At 39.4% G+C, this 19,054-nt stretch overlaps 1 protein-coding gene across 3 annotated transcripts in view; it reads left to right on the plus strand.

Moving 5' to 3' along the window:
- Positions 1 to 287: 287 nt before the first annotated feature.
- The window catches only part of ACSBG1 (acyl-CoA synthetase bubblegum family member 1), a 35,979-nt gene continuing 17,212 nt past the window's right edge, over positions 288 to 19,054 (plus strand). For all 3 annotated transcript variants that reach the window (XM_066558599.1, XM_066558600.1, XM_066558601.1), the window contains exons 1-4: positions 288 to 423; positions 9,242 to 9,324; positions 17,717 to 17,934; positions 18,576 to 18,664. In XM_066558599.1, coding sequence (XP_066414696.1) covers positions 344 to 423; positions 9,242 to 9,324; positions 17,717 to 17,934; positions 18,576 to 18,664 — 470 coding nt within the window. In that variant the 5' untranslated portion in view covers positions 288 to 343. The remainder of the gene's footprint in view (positions 424 to 9,241; positions 9,325 to 17,716; positions 17,935 to 18,575; positions 18,665 to 19,054) is intronic.

Consider the following 19,054-nt stretch of genomic DNA (forward strand, 5'->3'; position numbering starts at 1 on the left):
AACTTGCGTGAATGAATTTGTGGAAATCTTGGCAAAAGAAAAGATTTGCATCTTAAAGCATTGTGAACTCATTAAAATTCTTCTCATGGATAATTAAAGAAAAGTGAATTAAAAAGAAAGTTTAACAGTAAGCAGCTCACAGGCACTGCGACATTTCAAGCATGTTAAAATCAGAAAGAAATAGCTTTTGTAGCAGTAGACTCCTCCTCTTGCATTACGTGGTGTTTTTTTCTAACAAATAACCAGTTACTGTTGGTTTCTTTGGTTCTCCAAGTAGCTCATTTATGCCTGATCTGCACAGTTCTTCAGCATATTTGTGACCAGCTTTGCAGGGTTTGTCAGCATGCCTAACAGTGGCGAGACTCTCACAACACAACTGCAGACTGAAAATGCAAGGAATGTTTCAGGAAGCTGTGAAAATGGGTAAAGTAGCTTGAGCATTTATTTTAACAAACTCATATACTGATTTTTCCCAGCTTCTCTTGTGCTACTGTGCAGATGCACAAGAATTTTTCCTGGTATCTCTACTATCTAATGAAGAATAAGGAGTATCTTTTGAGGCTAGAATAAGAGAAAATTGTTAATGAAGATTATAAATAGGTTTATTCTCCTTTGCTAAATCCTACTTTGACTTTAAACCTACTAGCATCATTGAGTAGGTAATATGTTGCTTGTATCTTATTGGCATATAGGATACACATGTATAATGTTTATTTTCTAGCACAGAGGCTATTTAGCCTCTTCTCTTCTGGATTTGGGGGGGTAATCCTCAGGTAATAATTGATCTTTGTGACAGACCATCTTCTTCCTGTCAAAGGCAGCAGAGCTTAACCAGGTAACCCAACTCTTAGAGGTGGGAGTGGGCAAGTGAGTTTTAGAGGAGTGTATTTTGATGTTTATGTTACCTTTTACAAAAATGATCCTGCTGGGTGCTGTTTCCTCCTTTCTGTCCTAGGCAGCACAAAAAGAACATGTTGTTTCTTCTACCTGTTGATCTATCACTGGAATGGTATCTCCTAAGAGACAATCTCCCCATCTCTAGAGTTTTTGGAAGTATTTAGGATTAGAACAAGACATCTCATGGAAAATATTTTAGCTTCTGATTGTTAGAAGTTTGTCAGTATTGCTAAGGACTAATATCCATTTCCAGAGACTGAATTTAGCCTTCTGTTAAGTTATATCTAACTTCACATTTATTTAGGGAATAACTTGCATGTTATGTCTCTTGGAAGATTTGTTTGATCCTTTCAGGTAAAAGATTGGTTGGGATAATTTCTGCCATAATGGTTTCTTCTGTTCTGGACTTTGTAATCCTGGATAAGAATCATGAGGAGCAATCCAAAGACTTAAGGCTTTCAGGACAGGAAGAAGTTTAAGAAATCTTTGAAAACTTTTGAATGTATTGTTGTTGTGTCTGGAATCCCAATGTAGTTAAGTAGTAGAATTGTCATTTTTTTGGTTTAATCTGTCCAAAGATCATAAACCATTATTTGACTTGTGATCTATATAGGTATGCATACACTCCAACTCATGAAAGTTAGGATTTTGCTAAGTTAGTAATAATGCCTCTATTTTAGTCCATGCATGCTTCTATTTGTCACATACTTAACTCAGATTTTAATTTTTTTAAAATTTTCTTTATAAAAGAAAAAAGCTAAAGAGGAATTTAAAAGTATAATGGTTTGCATCCACTGCAAACAGGAAGTTTAAGGTTCCTGTATTAGAAATACGTTTAGCATTTGGGTTTTTACTGAATTTCTGATGGAAGAATATCAGACCCTAGAACTCAAAATACTGTTGATGCATTCAAAGTCTTTGGCATAAAACATCTGTGGTTTTGAAGATGCCAGTGCATGTTGCCATGTTTGTGCTGTTGCATTAAATGCTGTTGTTTACCTGGTGTGGTTTGAAGTTAGGTAGCAAACTTCTGTCCCTTTTTTAGTATGCTGGAAGTAGGATTCCAAGTAGAAAGGACTAGACAAAGAAAATGAAATTGTATCAAATGGAAATAGGAAAGGAAGATCTTTTATAAGGCTGAAATCGAATCAGTATGACCTTAAAAATGAGGCAGAGATGAAATAATGAGTTCTGTGTGACCTAACTTTGCTACATTCCCTGCAAATAGCCATTCAGAGACAGACACTGGGAGATTTCTGCTTCAGGTCTGGGCTTTTGCTGCGCAGGGGAGGACAGAGCCAGAAAATCTGTCCCAAGGTCAGGGCAGGGTTGTAGTATGCTCCCAATTGCTGAATAGAGCCTTTTTGGGGCAGAAGAAAAAGGGCTCGTTACATTGTTTATTTCTTCCCATTCGGCCATGAAGTTCTCAGCTATCCTGAAAACTGCTCTGCTCACCAAAATAAATGACCTGATTTTTGAGGATGTTTATTCCTAACAAGAATAAAATGCTTCAGTGCTATTTTTTGCAAGTAAAGAAATAGGTTTTACTAGAAGGTGTGTGCCAGCTGTGTTATATGGTAAAATAGATCTCAGCTGTTTATCACTAGTATTTTGTTCTTTATTCAGCATTTGTTTAGCTTTTAAATATATCTTTGTGAGAGAAGAAGTTGTGTGAGTAATTTGACAAAGAGTGGTTTCTTGTGCACTGGGAAAATCAAAGCAATTGTTGAATCAGCTGAGCCTTTTTGCAAGAATAGGAACATATCTGGGCTGATCTATGGCCCTGTTTTTAAATCTCATGAGGGCATGGAAACCAATTAACAGCTAAATCTAACCTGTTCTTCAAGGGCAAAGGGGAACTTTTAAATAGAATTAATAAGGAATGTATTCTAATATTGCCCTCATTTGAATAGAAGAGTAATTAGTAAATAAGATGACCAGTCATAATAGACAGCAGTGTCCTGTAAAGGGCCATGGGGACTTCCTGAGACTCTCTACTCATTATAGGAAAAATGTTTCATTACAGAAAATGAGGGTTTAAAGAACTAATGTGGTGTGTCATTACTGTGGGGTTTTTTTCCCTTATGTTGTAAAAAATGAGAAAACATCTTCAGAACATCTTGGCTAACAGTTGGCAGCACCTCAGAGTCTGGAGATAGAGTATTTTCTTGGCTGTTTCTGTGCCAATTTCTTTAGCTGCCAATCTATCAAAGCTGTGGTGCTATGTTGATTTAAGTCAGAGTGACTTTACTGTCTTTGTCTAGAACTCTAGGTCAGATCTGTGATTCTGAATTTATTGTCTTTGTCACATTGTCGAAATGTCCTCATTTCTACAATCAGTCCCTAGAGTTCTGTTTTAAAATACTGGATTTGGTATTTTGGTCTCTTATAGGATACATGGGGATTTGGGAAAGGATTTTTCATGAATGGGATCCAGATGAAGATATTTAGTTTGTGAAGTCTCTAGGCAAAATACCAGAATCATTACAGTTTTCAGAGGTTACCCAAAGGTAATTTAAGCCATTGCTTTTTGCTGCCAGAAGAGTTGGCAGATGAATACTTAATGATTCTCTCTTGAATTCAAATGTCCCAATGAGCTGTTGAAAATGTCTAACACCCAATGAAAAATTTTTAAGAATGTGCAGATGTAGACCCAAAACACTCCCCAAAGCAACTCTAATGCAGAGTAAGGCTGGTGGAATGTGTATAGCTGGGTTGGCCTGGAGAACATGCAGCAAAAGCTTGGAGGGGGGAATTCCTCAGTGTTGGAACAGAGATCAATATTTAGGACACTTGTCACCAAGACTGAAACAGCACAAGATGGACACTTGATTAGAAGAAGGATGTTTTATCTTCCACTTTATAGTGGATTCCTTAAATAATCAAGCCACCGAGCTGCAAGAGTTTAGAGAAGGAATTCACGAAGTTGTCCCCAAGAGAAGCAAGTAGTAAAAGATAAAATCAAAATTTATGAAGAAGTTCTGTCTTGGAAAAAGGCATATTTTCCACTTCAGCCTATTTTTTTGTGTTTATTGAATAGGATTGATATTTAATAGTTAGGAAAACCAGTTCAACAAAGAAGTGTTTGAGAAAAAAATGCTTGTGCAAATGGGGATCTGCACACATTGCTCCCTAAGATAAACACCTGGGTCTTACAAAATATTTCTTTGGGCAAGGCAAGCAAAGAAGGGAGTTTAATTAAAAGGTGGGGACTTTGTTGTAAGAAGTATGAAGTAACATGGCCACTGCCATGTGAATGCAGTCTCTGGTGAGCCTGTAGGTGATATGCCCAGAGGAGCAGCAAGGCAGAGGAAGGAGCTGCACTGCTTTGGATCATCACAGTGAGAGCAGAGCAGCACTGAGCTTTCCTGAGAGCCACTGAGTCTGGAAGCAGTGCTGTCAGAGCATCCCCAGGAGAAGTTGAACGGGATTGCTTTTTGGAAAAATCATCTAAGGGTCAGAGAAATCGTATGCACTCTGCAGCCACTGTAACTGAGCTTTCCCTCCCTACTGGCTGTGTTCTCTGTTGCAGACAATCTGCAGGATAATTTCTTTTGAGAGGGCAAAAGCAGAAAAATTGTGCAAGTTTTATAATAAAAGCTTTGGAAGTTAAGTGGACCTGAGCTGCAGTAACATAGTTGACCACAGCCAGAGCTTTGCACCTTGAACTTACTGTTCTTCTAAACAGAGGCATCACATCACAACCTCAGCTTATCCCATAATGAATGCAGCATCTTCAATAGTGACTATGTCTCATCCATTAAACCAGAATAAGAATAATTATTAATAAAAATATTTTGCTGCATGGTGATCTCACATGTGGTACAACAGTACCCAGGAGCAGGGTGGGAGTGGAAAAGCTGTGTAATGAAGAAGCCTCTGCAACAGGAATACCAAGAAAGGGAGGAGGAGATGATATCTTCCTTGTGAATCTGACAGCACAGGTCTGGAAGCTCAGAGTGTGCCTCTGAGTGAATGTGTGGTCTGAACTACCCACTGGTTTTATGACCAAAAAATGTTTGAGTCTTCTTTGTGAGCAGTTGTCAATGTGATTTCCAAATGTAAAAGTACTTTGGCTTGCTGTGTGTGCATAGAGGGTTCTGAGTAAATATTCTGACAGCTAAAGGAATACCCTGTCCTGAATAATGTATTAAGAATTCATGTATGTAATTATTTGTTAAATGGCTTATTTTTGCAACTTTATAGAAAGTCTCTCTCTCTCTCTAGAAAGGCTGATCTTTTAAATTTTTGATAATTCCTGTAGAGAGCTGACTGGTAAAAACTTAACATTGACAAGATTACAGGAGTTGAACAGGAATAGGATAGGGAATGGGAATACCAAGAGAATGAGATGTCTTTTTATTTGCTCCCATACGTAATCTGTTTAATGAATAGGTTCCCCTTAAATTTCATAATAATATGATGGCTGCATAACAGTGTTCATATTCTCTTGGTGCAGTTTGTGGTAGTAGAAATCAGTCTGCAGAAACAAGGCCAAAATGTATCCTAGAACATTAATTTCATAGTTTTTAAATTTGAGAGAAAAGCTACAACCTAATTATACAGGACACTCAGTGTATTCTGTAAGGCTTATTCAAGTGTGAGTTTCTAGAAAATGTTTTTTCCAAAGAGGAAAATGGTTTATTATCATATTAAAGACTGACTTAGTAGACTCTCTTCAGTTTTATTGTTTGTATTTTCACCAGATTTTACTATGAGGAAACAATTTAGATGACAGCAAATATCTGTATCTGGCCTAGAGTGTGAGGTTTAAGCAGAAATTCTAATTCCCAGAACAGGAAACAGAGCCTGTGGAAGGGAAAGGCTAATTCCAAAGTCCCTTAAAACAACAATGAAAAAATATGGAAATGAGTATCACGGTAAGTAGTGCCATTAATCACTAAGCATCATTATGGTAACAGAACAAACAGTTTTTCTAGTGTGCAATTAGCAAAAGAGCACTCATTTTGTAATGATAAAAGCAGAGATTTAGCTGTGGCATTTAGTTTCTGTAGTTACAATAAGCAGTGATACTGTATTCAGTGGTTGCTATCGAATACACTCAGATCAAACCAGTAATTGCTATGACAGCAAATCCAGCTTGGATGCTTCTCCTCTGGTGACTCACACCCAGCAGGAAGGGCTGTCAGTAACATCAGTCATTATTTTACCTCACACACACATTGCTTCCGGGGTTGCAAAGACAAATCTCACTGGAGCTGTTACAGTCATGGAAACACAGAGGGAAAGGAAGCTCTCCCTTTGTTAACAGAGAATGTTCAGAATCTTGCTTTTCAGGTTGGCCTGGTGTGTGAGAACAGCTTCGGTGTGGAATAGCATCCAGGGGGCACAGGGGAGTGGTGGGAGCTGTGGGTGGGGTGGGCAGTGTTGGGCTTTGCCCCAGAGCTCTGGATAAACCAGCCAGCCTGAGCTGTCTCAGGTGAGAGCAGAGTGTTGAATTCAGGCAGCAGATGAGGTCATGTTTGCTGGAGCAATACCTTGAAATTAAAGCCCAAATTACACCAGGAAATACTGTCATTCAAAAAACACCCATGCTAGTGGAGTTCTACAGAAATATGCTTTGGTTAGTTCTAGCTGGTCAGTGTTTTGGAACTCTATCTCAGTTTGTGCTAATTGACTTGTTCAAGTGACCCCTACTGTTGAATTCAAGCTCTCTGTGATTTGTAGAGGTTTTTGCTTATTATCTTTGGAATTGTAAACTTGCAGAAACCAGATGCAGAAAGTCCACCTTTAAACTGGTAGTTGGATTTTGGAAGATGCTGGCCCTGTACTAATAACACTGAATAATTTATGCAGAACCTCAGTCTTAATAAAAAATTTAAGAGCCAAAGTCCAGATCTCCGAAGCATTTTGGTTTTGCTGGGGCATCTTGGCACCATGCCATGGTTCTGCAGTGCCTTTTCTCCTTGCTGCAATTTATGCTGACTAAACTCTTGATCAGGCAGCCCCACCAAATTCTGCTCAGTTCAGTCTAGAACAATTCCAGATACCATAACCATTCTTGGATATTTACTTAATTTTTAAAGGAATAACTCCTAATAAAAGGTTAAAGTAAAGTCATCAAAGCCACATTCTTTCACTCAGAAGCAATGGTTCTGAATATACACAGAAGTTGTTGTTGGAAGAGAAAATGTCTTAATTGTACTTTCAGGGCAAAAAACCTCCCTCTCAAATGAGCTGCCTGATTCATGGGGACAGGTAAGAACTGTGTAGCATGGAGTGTTACCAACTTTAACACTCACAAAGGTACTGAATGTGTAGGGATCCTCATGGAAGTTTTTCACCTTGAAGCATTACCAGAGGAAGTCCAGAAGTTCAAATGTTGGTTGGCTGTTTTTCTATAAAGAGAATATAATGTAAACTGAACCAGTGTCCTATAATAGGTAAGAATAAAGCAATCTAAAGAGATATTAATCTGGGAAAAGTCATTACTAATGTTTATTAAGGTTTTGAGTAGCATCAAATGAGGCTCTTTGGATACATTACTAATCAGAGTTGTTTTATTCAGAAGGCTTTTCTGCTGTTTGTTTTCATCAAAAAAGTTTTGGTTATCTTTGGACCAAGATTTCAGATTATTTGTTTTGTGAAATAATAAAAAGCTTTTTTATTCACAAGATATTTAAAGGAAAAGGTTCCACTGAATTGTTAAACATCAAATATAGTTTTTCTTTAAAATAGGAAAAGAATAAAGAATTATATCAAGTGTTTTGAGATGGCAGACTTCCATATGTTCTTAAGTTATTTCAGATGAGGATTTTTGGTTTTATTCCCAAATAGATCTTCCTGGTCTTTCGTTCTATCTTTGCAATCCCACTTCATTAAGTCACCATTTCTTCCACATATCAAACACAGGCTTACCTTTCAAAACGTGGGATAATCCCCTTCTATATTTAAATTACTCAGTTTCTCATCAGCATCTGCCTTCACCAAGCCAGTGACTATTTTCAGATCCTCATTTTGCTTATCAGGCAAGCCCTTTCATGTTTCATGCCATTATGCCATTAACAAGAGAGGAAGTATCCTCACAGGCAAGATTAGTGATGACTCCTTGTTTTCCTTCAGCTGCTTTTGTGACCTGTGCCCTGCTCTGAGGGTACCTGAGGCAGGAAAAGAACTGTGGTTGTCACTCCTGAGGGGTGAAGAGTTACACTGCCTGCTGCATTATTGTAAGGGAGATACAGCTTGCTCAAGGCTTTTGTGACAATAATAAATTCTAGGAGTGTCCCACATATATAAGTGTTTTACAAGTGTGGTTGTTAATATGAAATGGGAAATAGTGCCTGATGTAGTATTTGGTCCTGCTGTTTGCTCCCTGTCATCACTGTGTAAAAACTGCTTTTGAGGTTGCATTTATTTGAAAGCTGTGAGGGGTATTGTTTCAGCTTTTTTTTCTACATTTTGAGTTAATTTCTTACACTGTGGGGGGAAGGACTTCCTTCCTCAGGAAGCTTCACTCAGGACTCTTCTGTTGTATGTATGGAGAAAGAATGAAGGAAGTTCTAGCTTCTTCTTAGCCTCTCAGGCCTTCTGATTCCCACCATTTGTTCTATGAAATGAAACTAGCTAAATTAAAAAAATCTTTATGCTGCTATTCTTGCATAATCTGTAGTGCATCGCTATATTTGGTAATTTCTAAATGCTTATTGTTAAGGTATTTTGCACATGGAATTTTTAGCAGTCTGTCACCTTACAGACTTTTTGGGTTAGAGTTTGTACTTGTACTTTAAACTTGGTCTGTTTACTTTTAGGAGAAGTTAATTTCATTCATGTGTTAATGATAATTTGTTGTGTTGGTGACATTGTTGAGAAACTTTATTATTATTATTAGTAGTAGTAGTAGTAGTAGTATTGTTAAAATTTCCTTCTCTTCCTGGCCTAAAAAAAAAGCCCTGACTTCAGAGCTTCATCAGGTACCAACAGTGACAATTTACAAGGTGTTGTTATAGTAGCAGTGTCAGTATGATCAGGGTTAAGATTGGTAACTCATGCTTCATACTTGGATGGTTCATGGCCTCTTTGTGGAAGTTCAAAGTTAGTGTCTTCATCTGGTACATTCCATGATGTTTTTACCAAAAGTGTGAAATAAAGAATGTCATTCTTAGGGCGAGGCATTTCCATTGCACTGGGTCATAGTGGAGTGTGCAAGAGTCAAAATGTATTTGATAGCCCTGAACTTTCCAATTCCACCTGCTTGTATTTCAAAGTGCTTGCAATCTGTGTTTTTGTTTACTTTTTGATATCTGTTTTGCATATTTGTATGTTGATTGTAGTAGATCCTGCTAATGCTCCTGGATAACATCTTAATAGTTCTATTTGCTTTTAGAACTTTTACAGATGCAGAGACTGTCTGCAGGGATCTGCTGCCTCATTTGGAGGAGACCCAGGGTGAAGGCATAGAGCCAGCAGGTAAATATGTAAAAGATGATCCTTGGAAATTTGAGCTCTTCTTAGTTTTTTTGTTTTGTTTTGGTTTGGTTTTTTTTAATGTAATTTTTATGTCTATTCTAGCAGGTTTTGACCGACAATTTCTCAATGCGTTAATGAAAGACAAAATTAAAACTGAAGTGAGTCAGGGCAGCTGAAAATTCTTCAGGAGTTGCCTGAAAATTTGCATGTGCTTCTGCCAGTGTTTGTCTGTATTTGAAATGATGACTAGATAAAAATTAAAAATAGCTTGATCTTATTGAGAATCATGCAAATTGTTGTGTTACCTTTGGCATCACAGCCTACTCACCAGCTGTCACCTGGGGAGGATTTGGTGTGCTGTGTAATGACTGGAGGCTTTAAAGGAATATCTGTGCTTTGGTCAGTTCTGTGTTGCATCAGAGCATGTGCACACTGGTGTCATTGAATCCAGCTGCAGTGCTGAATGGCTTGCCTGAGCTGCTACCATGTGGCTTAAAGGAGGTTTGCTAGCAGAACTTTCTGAGATTCTTTGGAAGGTTGCAGCCCTAAGAGAGTTTCCTGTTGCCTTGGAGAGGCTGCTATTGGTATCTATGTGCTCATTACAACAAAACATTTGTTCTAGGAGAAAACTGAAGCAGTGAGCACATAGCTATCTGATCTATGTAGGAATCTTGCATGCAGACTTTATACTGTGTATAAATATTTATCTGTATGGATATATAGTTACTTTTCAATAGGCAGGTCTTTGATACACAGTAGGTTCTTTCCAAGAAGTGAACTGATAGGTATATGCTTTCAGTGAGCAGGAAATAAATGTGGATGAATAAAGGCATTACCAAACTCCTGTTTTCAAATTTACAAGGTCTCTTACTGTACTGTTCGAGCTACACGTTCTCTATGGAGATTGTCACTGAGACTGATTCTGCAGAGTGCTTGTGTGCCTGTGAAGGCTCTGACCTATTTTCCTAAGCATTTATCTGGGACAGTGGTTAATGCTGCCAGCTCCCTACCTGCTTCTCTCCCAGAGGTTGCTGCAGTTTAGAGAAGTAAGCTGGGCTGTAAAGCAGTGCTCCAGCAGGAATGCACATGGCACTCAGCCACTCCTGCAGGGGTGACCACAGCCTCTCCCCAAAGGTGAGGTGAAAGCTAAGGATAGAAGCCATTTCAGCTGTTCCATCATAATTTTCCTGCAAACACAGGTCACGCCTTATCCATTTTAATTAAGCAGTTCCTTTATTGGTGCTTAGATATGTTTCTAGTTGATGAATCAGGAGCTCGCAATTTGTTAGACTTTGTCTTCTATTTGACCTTGGGAATCTGTGGCCCTACTTGTTATCCATTTAAATGGGAAGCAGTGTTTAACTTGGAAACATCATACTGCTATGCAGATGCTGAGTGGTGAAGTGAGGACTGAATTTCAAAAACTCCTCCCAGAAGATCTTTCATGAGAAGAAAGTTCAGTGACTGGTTGCAGGAGGTCTACATTGTATATAAAGAGAAAAGGAGGAGATTCTGATGTCTTCTAGTTGTTCAGAACTGACTTCCTCACTTTATCATTGATACATTCTGCAACCTCAGATTTATCTAATGAGGACCACAGGTTATTCTATAATTTTTTCCCCATTCCTTTCTACCAATGTATAGAAGCTCATTCCTGTGGAAGCAGGATTTGGGGGTTTTCTAATGCATATGTAAATCCAGAGTACCTTTACTGTTGGCAGCACGCATTATATTGACTTTAAACCAGTGTGAACTTAGAAGAGAACTCATCCATGCTGGTTTTATACTGATGGAATCAACAAAATAATTTATGTCAGAAAAGACCACTGGAGGGCAACTAGGACATCTTTCTGCTCATAGGAAGCCTTGTGGCTTTGTTCAGCTGAGTTTTGAAAACCTCCAGGGAAATTGTATGGCTTCTCAATACCTCTTCTTAGGCTGAGTCACCTACATTGTGAAATTCTTGATCCAGCAAGAATTTTCCTTGCTGCAGCTCATGTCAATTGCTTCTTGTCCTTCTGCTGTGTGCCTCTGAGAAAAATCTGTTTTCCTCATAGTACCTGCTTCAGTCTTTGACAAACTGCAGGTAGATTCATTTTTTATCTTCTCCAGGCTGGAGAAACACAGTTCCTGCAGGGCTTCTTGTATGTGGTGTGCTCCAGACCCCTGACTGCCCAGGAGTCCCTTTTTTGGGCTTGTGCCAGTTTGCTTGTCAGGATCTCTCTCTTGGACACTGTCTCAGGGGCAGCCTCAGGGCCACTGAGCAGGGGGAAAGAATCCCTTTCCTTGGTCTGCTGGCTTAATCTTGCCAGTGCAGCCAGGGGTGTAGTTAGCCTTCATCTCCATTGGGGCAGACATCTGACTCACAGCCAACCTGTTCAGCAGAACCATGGGGGTTTTCCTGCTGAGCCAGCTGGCATCCGGCCCATGCTGTGCCATGGGGCTGTCCTTCCCAGAGTGCAAGACCTGGCTTCACCCTTTTCAAGCTTCAGGTTGTGTCAGCCCATTCTTCCAGTGTGCTGAGGTCCATCCAGATGGCCTCCTTGCCTTTTGTGGTGTCCATCACTTCCTCAAGTTTGCTCACTGGTGAGGGTGCATTATATTGTCCAGGACAAGAGTGCCATCATTGTACAGTGTCATTCTCACAAGTAACCCCTGAAGAATGTCACTTGATATTGACTGCTAAGAAGACTCAGAATTGCTGACCACTCTTCTTAAAGACTACTTGTCCAGTCAATATTTTATATACCTGTTCCTCCAATTGCAGCTGATTCAAACCTTCCAAGGATGCTGGGCCATGCAGAAGTTGTCAAAGACCTTGTTAAAAGTAGAGTAAGCAATGTGCTGCTGCTCTCACTGTCAGAGCTAGTCAACTCATCGTGGAAGGCAGGTGGGTTATATGTACAGGGCCAAGTTAAGGGTGGCCATTCTAGCTGGTTTCAGTCACCATTTTATAGCTCAAAATGATTTCTAGGAGAGTTTTTTGTTCTATAGCATTTCCATGGACTGAGGTGAGGCTGATTGGCTCTTAGTTTTCTGCATCCTCTTTCTTCTGCTCTTTGAAGACAGGTGTGGCATTTACCTTTCTTCTTGTGATGGGGACCTCACCAGATTGCTGTGCTTTCTCAAAGATGACAGAGAGCAGCCTTGGGATGGCTTTGACCTGGTTTCTCAGTGTCCACTCTGAAGGAACCCATCTGGTCCCATCAACTCTTGTGTGTGTGCAGTTTGTGTAAGTGGTCCCTACTTTGATATTCTGCTGCTGTAGGTAAAACATCTCACCTTCCACTAGGCATGGAAGCTCAGGAAGCCTGACCTTGCCAGTAAATACCAGGTGAAGAAGGCACTGAGAGCATCAGCCCTTTGGATGGCTCATGTCAGTGAGTTGGCCACAGTATCACTGGTTCTCCCTCTGGTTGCCACTGTACCTGTAAAAGCCCTTCTTGTGACTTTTCACATTACTCACCAATTTCAATTCTGAGTTTTGACTTTCCATTCCTGCATGCCTGGGCAATGTTTCTGTAGTGATGTTTCCTCCTGATTACACCCTGCACACGCTTTCATTTTGGTGCATCATAATCAGTTTTAGAAGCGTCAGTATTGTTAGGAGGCTTATTTTGTACTTGTCCTGGTGCACCACTCCCTCCATGTCAGCTCATGGAGGCATTCTTTGGAGGATATCTCATTTCTCTGGTCCACACTGTAGGAGTTTACTGATGTGAGGAAGAGAATGTTTTATTGTAATTAATAATTGTTCCCTTTTCCTGCAGTGGAAAAAGTAGAAGTTTCCATTAATTGAAATATTTTTGTGTGTTTTGGCTAATTTAAAAATATTTCCTCTATTTACTGTCTTTTCTGTTAGAGAGGGTAAAATTATTTGTTTATTGTGGAAAACTGGTCATATAACAGAAAACCCTTTTCTTCCCCCAGCTGTGGCAAGACAAGCCACAGGATCTAGTTTGTGTGTTTTATTAGAAGAATCACTATGTGTTTGGGCTGGCTGAGACTTTCAGGTTCTCTTGAAATTCCAAAGTTCTGTACCTTTGTTTAATCTGTTTATTGGCACAAGGAGAAGTTTGACACAGATACCGAGCTTGCAGACTCTAAACAGTGTTTATTCAGCTCCAGCTCTTACTAAAATGAAGTTAATCTTTCAGGGTCACAGTCATCTTGAAGAAAAGTGAAAAATAGTGGGTGAGAGGAGGAATGGTGTATTTCTGTTTTCAGCAGAATGTGATGGCGTCATAGCTGTGGAATCTTGGATGATGACTGACAGGAATGCCTCCAGCAGAGAGCTGAATTCCTTCTCTTGTCATTAGGGCAGAGTGATGTTTTGCTGCATCTGGCATATAATCAAGACCCTGTTTTGTGAGTTAATTCTGATTAATTTTCAAGCAGAAGTTAAATTACTGGTTTACTTCTTGCTTCGCAGGGCATTTCTATGGAATATCACTTGGAGTTGCTCAGATCATGCAGCAGGGCCATTCCACAATCAGGCTGTCTGTTTATCTGTCTGAAAGGTGACCTTGGGTCTTTTGCATTGTATCTGACTCTCAGAGCTGTTCTTCCATAAACACCTGAATTCATTTACATTCTCAAATCCTTTCTGGCAGTCACCAGAATACTTGCAGGTCAGGTAGCGAACAGAGAGAAGGTTTCACTAATGATATTAGCTTTAAGCTGTAGGATTAGTGTATTTCTCTTGATCCTTCATATATCCCAGAGGTCCAGCAGTTTCAGCCAGACTGATTATACATGGGGAAAAAAAAAATTATTTGTTTGTCTGTTTGAAGTAATTTTTCATATCTGGGTTTGTACCATGTCAGAACTTCCCATTTTACATGGTGGAAGGAATAAACTGGCTGTTAAAAACCACAAAATGTGTAATGTGTTCTATGTTGTGTGTAATTTCAAACTTGGTATAAAATACTTGAATAACAAATGTACTTTGTACACAGTATTCACATGTAAACGGTTCATAAGTTTAGGATTGTATTGTGAAAGATCAGTTGAAAACTGCAAGTGTGTATTTTAAGGGGTTCTTAACTAGGTTTTTCCTCCTGTTAAGTTTCTTGTTGAAAATTTACACTTTAGTTCCCATCTTGGCAGGAAAACTGCCCATCTGAAATCCCAGGTATTTAGATCAGCTTTTCTTAGAACAATTCCCAAGACAGGCTGCAGTACAATGATCCTGTTATAACTAATGGATGAGACTACCCTGAGCTGTCTCTTCCTTCAGCAGGGAAGGCAGTGAAACATGGAAAATGAAGTCTGGTTATGGACTTTTTGGCCTTGGAGGAGAATGACATAGGGAAAAAAATGTCCTTCCAGAGCCTCAAACAGTGACAGTCCAGATTTTATTACCTGAATCAAATCTCTGTTCTTATCTGACAATATAGCCTTCTTTAAGCAGAAATCTTTTTGCAACATCTCTGACCTTCAGAATTCATGTGAAGGACATGAGCCAAGGTCACATAGTAGTGGATGAAAAAGCATTTTGAGTATGAAGTATAATGCAGGTAGCAGGAGCAAGTGGAAGAAAGAGGAAAAGAACTACTCTTTGCTTGCATATGGAAAACTTTCAGTGGCATCAAGTGCTTTGAGCTGGAGTGCTGGGTTTTGTCCTTGTACTCTGTGAAGCTACAGTTGTATAACATACCAATGCTAAGAGTGTATATTGAGGGGTTTTATTCTGATCTCCACTTTGGTTTCAGGAAGTACTGAGTTGATTTCCAGCCTAGACATTGCAGTTTAACTTTCAGATGCTACTGAGGCAGAACACCTGTTTTGCTTCTCCCAACATTTATAATTGATGCATTTAGGATTTAGCCAGGCATTCCTTACCAGGCACTTTCTATGAAGAATGAGCCCTCTGCTCAAAATCCCTCTGCAAACTGACAAAGGAATGTATTGTTCATGTTCTGGGTTTTTTTACTAACTCTGGGAATGACAAATTAGATTTTTAGAATTATTTGGCTTATTGAGATTTCAGAACTGTTTTGAGATTTAAGTTCTACCTGCAAATACATGCAAAAGCAGACACTGAACGGGCATTCAGGTTTGTATTTGTTTGCACTGTATCTGGAGTATTAAGAAGGTGATGCACAGAGTCTCTGAAAGTGATTCTGTTCCTTGTCTTTGATATGAATCAAAGATGCCTTTTTAACAGCAGAAAAACCTGCATAAGGAAAACAAAAGGAAACCCAGTTTTCAAGTACATTTTTTGGTTTCTATGTATAGATATTTCAGGGATTTGATTGATTTTCATTATTCTCTGGGAGCTGTGCTGTTGTTTGCTGACATGTGAAGTGAAAAGACACTATTAATGCAACTTCTGTAATGTTATTGTAGTAATGTTGCTAATATTTTCTGTTTCCTTCAAGAGAGGAACGTCTTTATTCAGGAATGTTTTTAATATATCGACCAGAATGTTGTATTTTAGCTCTGTGTGCTGTGACTTTGTTTTGAACAGAGCAGTCACCTACCTGTGTCCAAGCACACCTGCAATCCCTGATACCTTTGTTTTGGAAGCCAGAACATCTATATGTATCATTTTTCATCTGGGCTTTGGTGTGTCACTGCATACAGTAAACATTTGGATTAACAATAGCTTCTGTCTCTGACAGGTCTTACCTCTCATGCTTTTCACACCTGCTTTGGGGTGAAGTGCAGAAACAGCTGCTTTGCCTCCTCAACTCATAAAGTATTAATTGGGTGCTACTGCTTACACTTTGATAAAGTCTGGCTATTACTTAAACTCCTTCACAGCTATTTGTTTCTAAACTGTCTGGATTTATGATGCCCTTTCTCCAGGGACCTAAGCACAGCTCCGCCCCTATGTTTTGAAAATCATTATGTACCATTTACACATGAGAAAATGAAGGTGCAGCTTAATTTGTACTTATTGTTGTCATTAGCACCTTCTGTTTGTCAAGAGAACAATGCAAATCTGCCAGCCAGGAGCAGGAATGGAATGAAATGTTTGTGAGCTTGCAGTAGTTTGCTCTTGGTGCAGGCTGCAAGTGTGTTCTAAAGCACTGGTGTGGATCCAGCTATGGCTGATGTGTTCCTGTATTGCCACAAGTGCTCAGAGAGGCAGTTCCCAGACCTCTGAAGCATCTAGAATAGCATTGGAGAGGGGTGTGATGCATGTTGTACTTTTGAACACTCCAAAACTGCTCTTTTTCAGCCACTGAGGTAGCAGGAAACAGCACTGATACTAACTGAGCTTGCTTTGCAGTTTTTGCTTTCCATAGGTGTAGTAAAATACAATTATGCTTATTAACTTGTATTAGGAATTACAAAAAGTACTGGTTTCTGTTACTCTTAATTCTTACAAACCCAAGCACTTTGGTCTGAAATTTTTTCACCAGCTCATTGTAGAATATATCCATTTTTATGCCTATGCTAAAAATACTGCTTCATTTATGAAAGTACGTCTAAGGAAAAAATTCTTAAAAATGTTCTTGTACTGTTTTGTTCATAAGTATGGGAACTGTTTGATGGGGGAGTCATGGGAGGGTTTGTGCTTTCCTTGTGAGAATTCACCTGAATTTTGCCACCTTATAACCCCTAGATCCTCTAAGCAGTGTGTTCATACTCAGCCTCTTGCAGGGTTTGCAAGAGCCAAGGACAATCTTTGAGGCAGACATTTCTTGTGAGTGCCAGGGACTGTCCCAGTCCTTGGCACCAGTGGTGAGAGCCAAGTGACATTTGTTGGTGCTCTGCATCTTTGTCCTGTCAAAGAAGGGCAGAAAAAAATAACAGGGAGAAAAAAAGTGGATGGTATAAAGACAGAGTGAGGAAGACAAGAACAGAAGATGAAAAATGGAACCATCGAACCAGGGCAAGACAGGAGTGAGTGGAATGGACACATTAGAACATGGGACAGATGACCAAGGGAGAAACTGTGGGAAGTAGTGAGGAACAGGGAGAGGATGAGGGAGAATAGCTGGAGGGGCAGGAGGGAGGGAAGAGGTGTCACATGGACAAGGAGCTCGGATACTGAACCGGGCCGGAGGTTTCGTATCTTGGATCTCTTCAGCCTTCTGATTCACCAGCTGCTCCATTGGCACAAGGGGGAGTGCAGAGCTGAGCACAGGCAAACAGATTCAGCTGGAACTGGGGCTGTGCCTGCAACACACATCATCAACATAATTCTGTATGGCACTTTCAGTCAAGATGCAGAATGAAGTACAAGAAATAAAGATTTCTCTTTCTACGTGGTATATTTGATAATAAGAAAATTGGAAAACCCTTCTCTCAAGAGCTGGGGCGTGCCAGAGTTGTGCTTAGTCCTGGAGTCTTTATTCAATCCTCTTGTCTTCTGGTACACAGTCACATGGTATTTTTCAATTGCAGATTACCCTGACAATGGTGCTTTACCTTCCAGAATCTCTGTGGACTTCTTTTGCTGATGGCAGAGTCAGACTGAGAATAGATAACTCATGCCCACAGACTCCCATAACAGTTCATCAGATGTTCAAGGAAAGCCTGGAAAAATATGGATCCCTTAATGCTTTGGCCAGCAAAAAGAATGGAAAATGGGAGAAAATAACTTTTTCAGAATATTACTGCCTCTCTAGGAAAGCGGCCAAGAGCTTCTTGAAGGTAGGTGCAGGAAACAAAACCAATGCCTTTAATCCTTTTGTGTCCTTTAAAAACCTAAAAAACAAATTAATAAAATAAACCCAACCCCAAACTCCACAATATATAAGAAGGTTTTTGTATTACTTGAAGATCAGTATTCAATATTCTTTATTGAAATGATAATGATGAAAATGACTTTTGGTCAGAGGTAACACTGCTGTCAGGGAGCCTTGACCGCCAGTGAGGAGGTGCTGTGTTGCACTGGGACTTGGGTGCAGAGCTCAGAAGAGCTCAGTGGCCTTAAGATTAAAAAAAAAATAGGGGAAAACGACTATCATGAATTTGGTGAGATAAAGACAATCTTTAAAACATTCTAAATATAGGGTAATATTAGTATTCATTATGCTCTTGTTCATATTGAAATATTCTGGGTCTTGGGACTTTCTGGGCAGCAGAGTTCAAGCAGACAGGAGAAGGTAGTGGAAAATTCACATCCTGTTAATTGCTTATAAATACCAGGTTTGCTATGGATACCAAAACATGCTTTCACGTGCCTTGTCAGTACTGTGATAATAAATCAAAAGTTTTCATGGTTTATATTTGTGTGTATGTTTCTCTCCAGTGGGCCTATATTATATAATCTTCTGTATATTATTTTTAAGCTTGGTCTTGAACGATTCCATAGCGTAGCAATCCTTGGATTTAATTCTCCAGAATGGTTCATCTCAGCTGTTGGAGCTGTTTTTGCTGGGTAAGATTTTTTGTGGGGGGAGTTAATTTTTGAGGGGGATTTGGGGATTTCTATTTTGCTAGGTCTGGGAATGTATCAAGTCAGTATTTTGTATCATATCTTGGAAGTTGTGTTGCTACTGATGGACACTTTCAGCAACCTGCTGGAGTCTTGCATCCCAAATAGTTCAGACACTCATAAATGGATCCAGTTTGCCACAGGCTTAAGCATGACAGTCACACAGAAGCTGTTGTACAGGATCTTATCAATGTGGGATGTGGGAAATAGATGAGAATCCCAGTTTTATATTAATGATAATAATACAATATTAATGATTATCTACAGTAAGATATATTCAAACAGATGATGTAACATATGAATATTAACTACCCTGATTTCTTCTGTCCTGAT

The sequence above is a fragment of the Molothrus aeneus genome, chromosome 13 (assembly GCF_037042795.1).
Source record: "Molothrus aeneus isolate 106 chromosome 13, BPBGC_Maene_1.0, whole genome shotgun sequence".
Classification (NCBI taxonomy): domain Eukaryota; kingdom Metazoa; phylum Chordata; class Aves; order Passeriformes; family Icteridae; genus Molothrus; species Molothrus aeneus.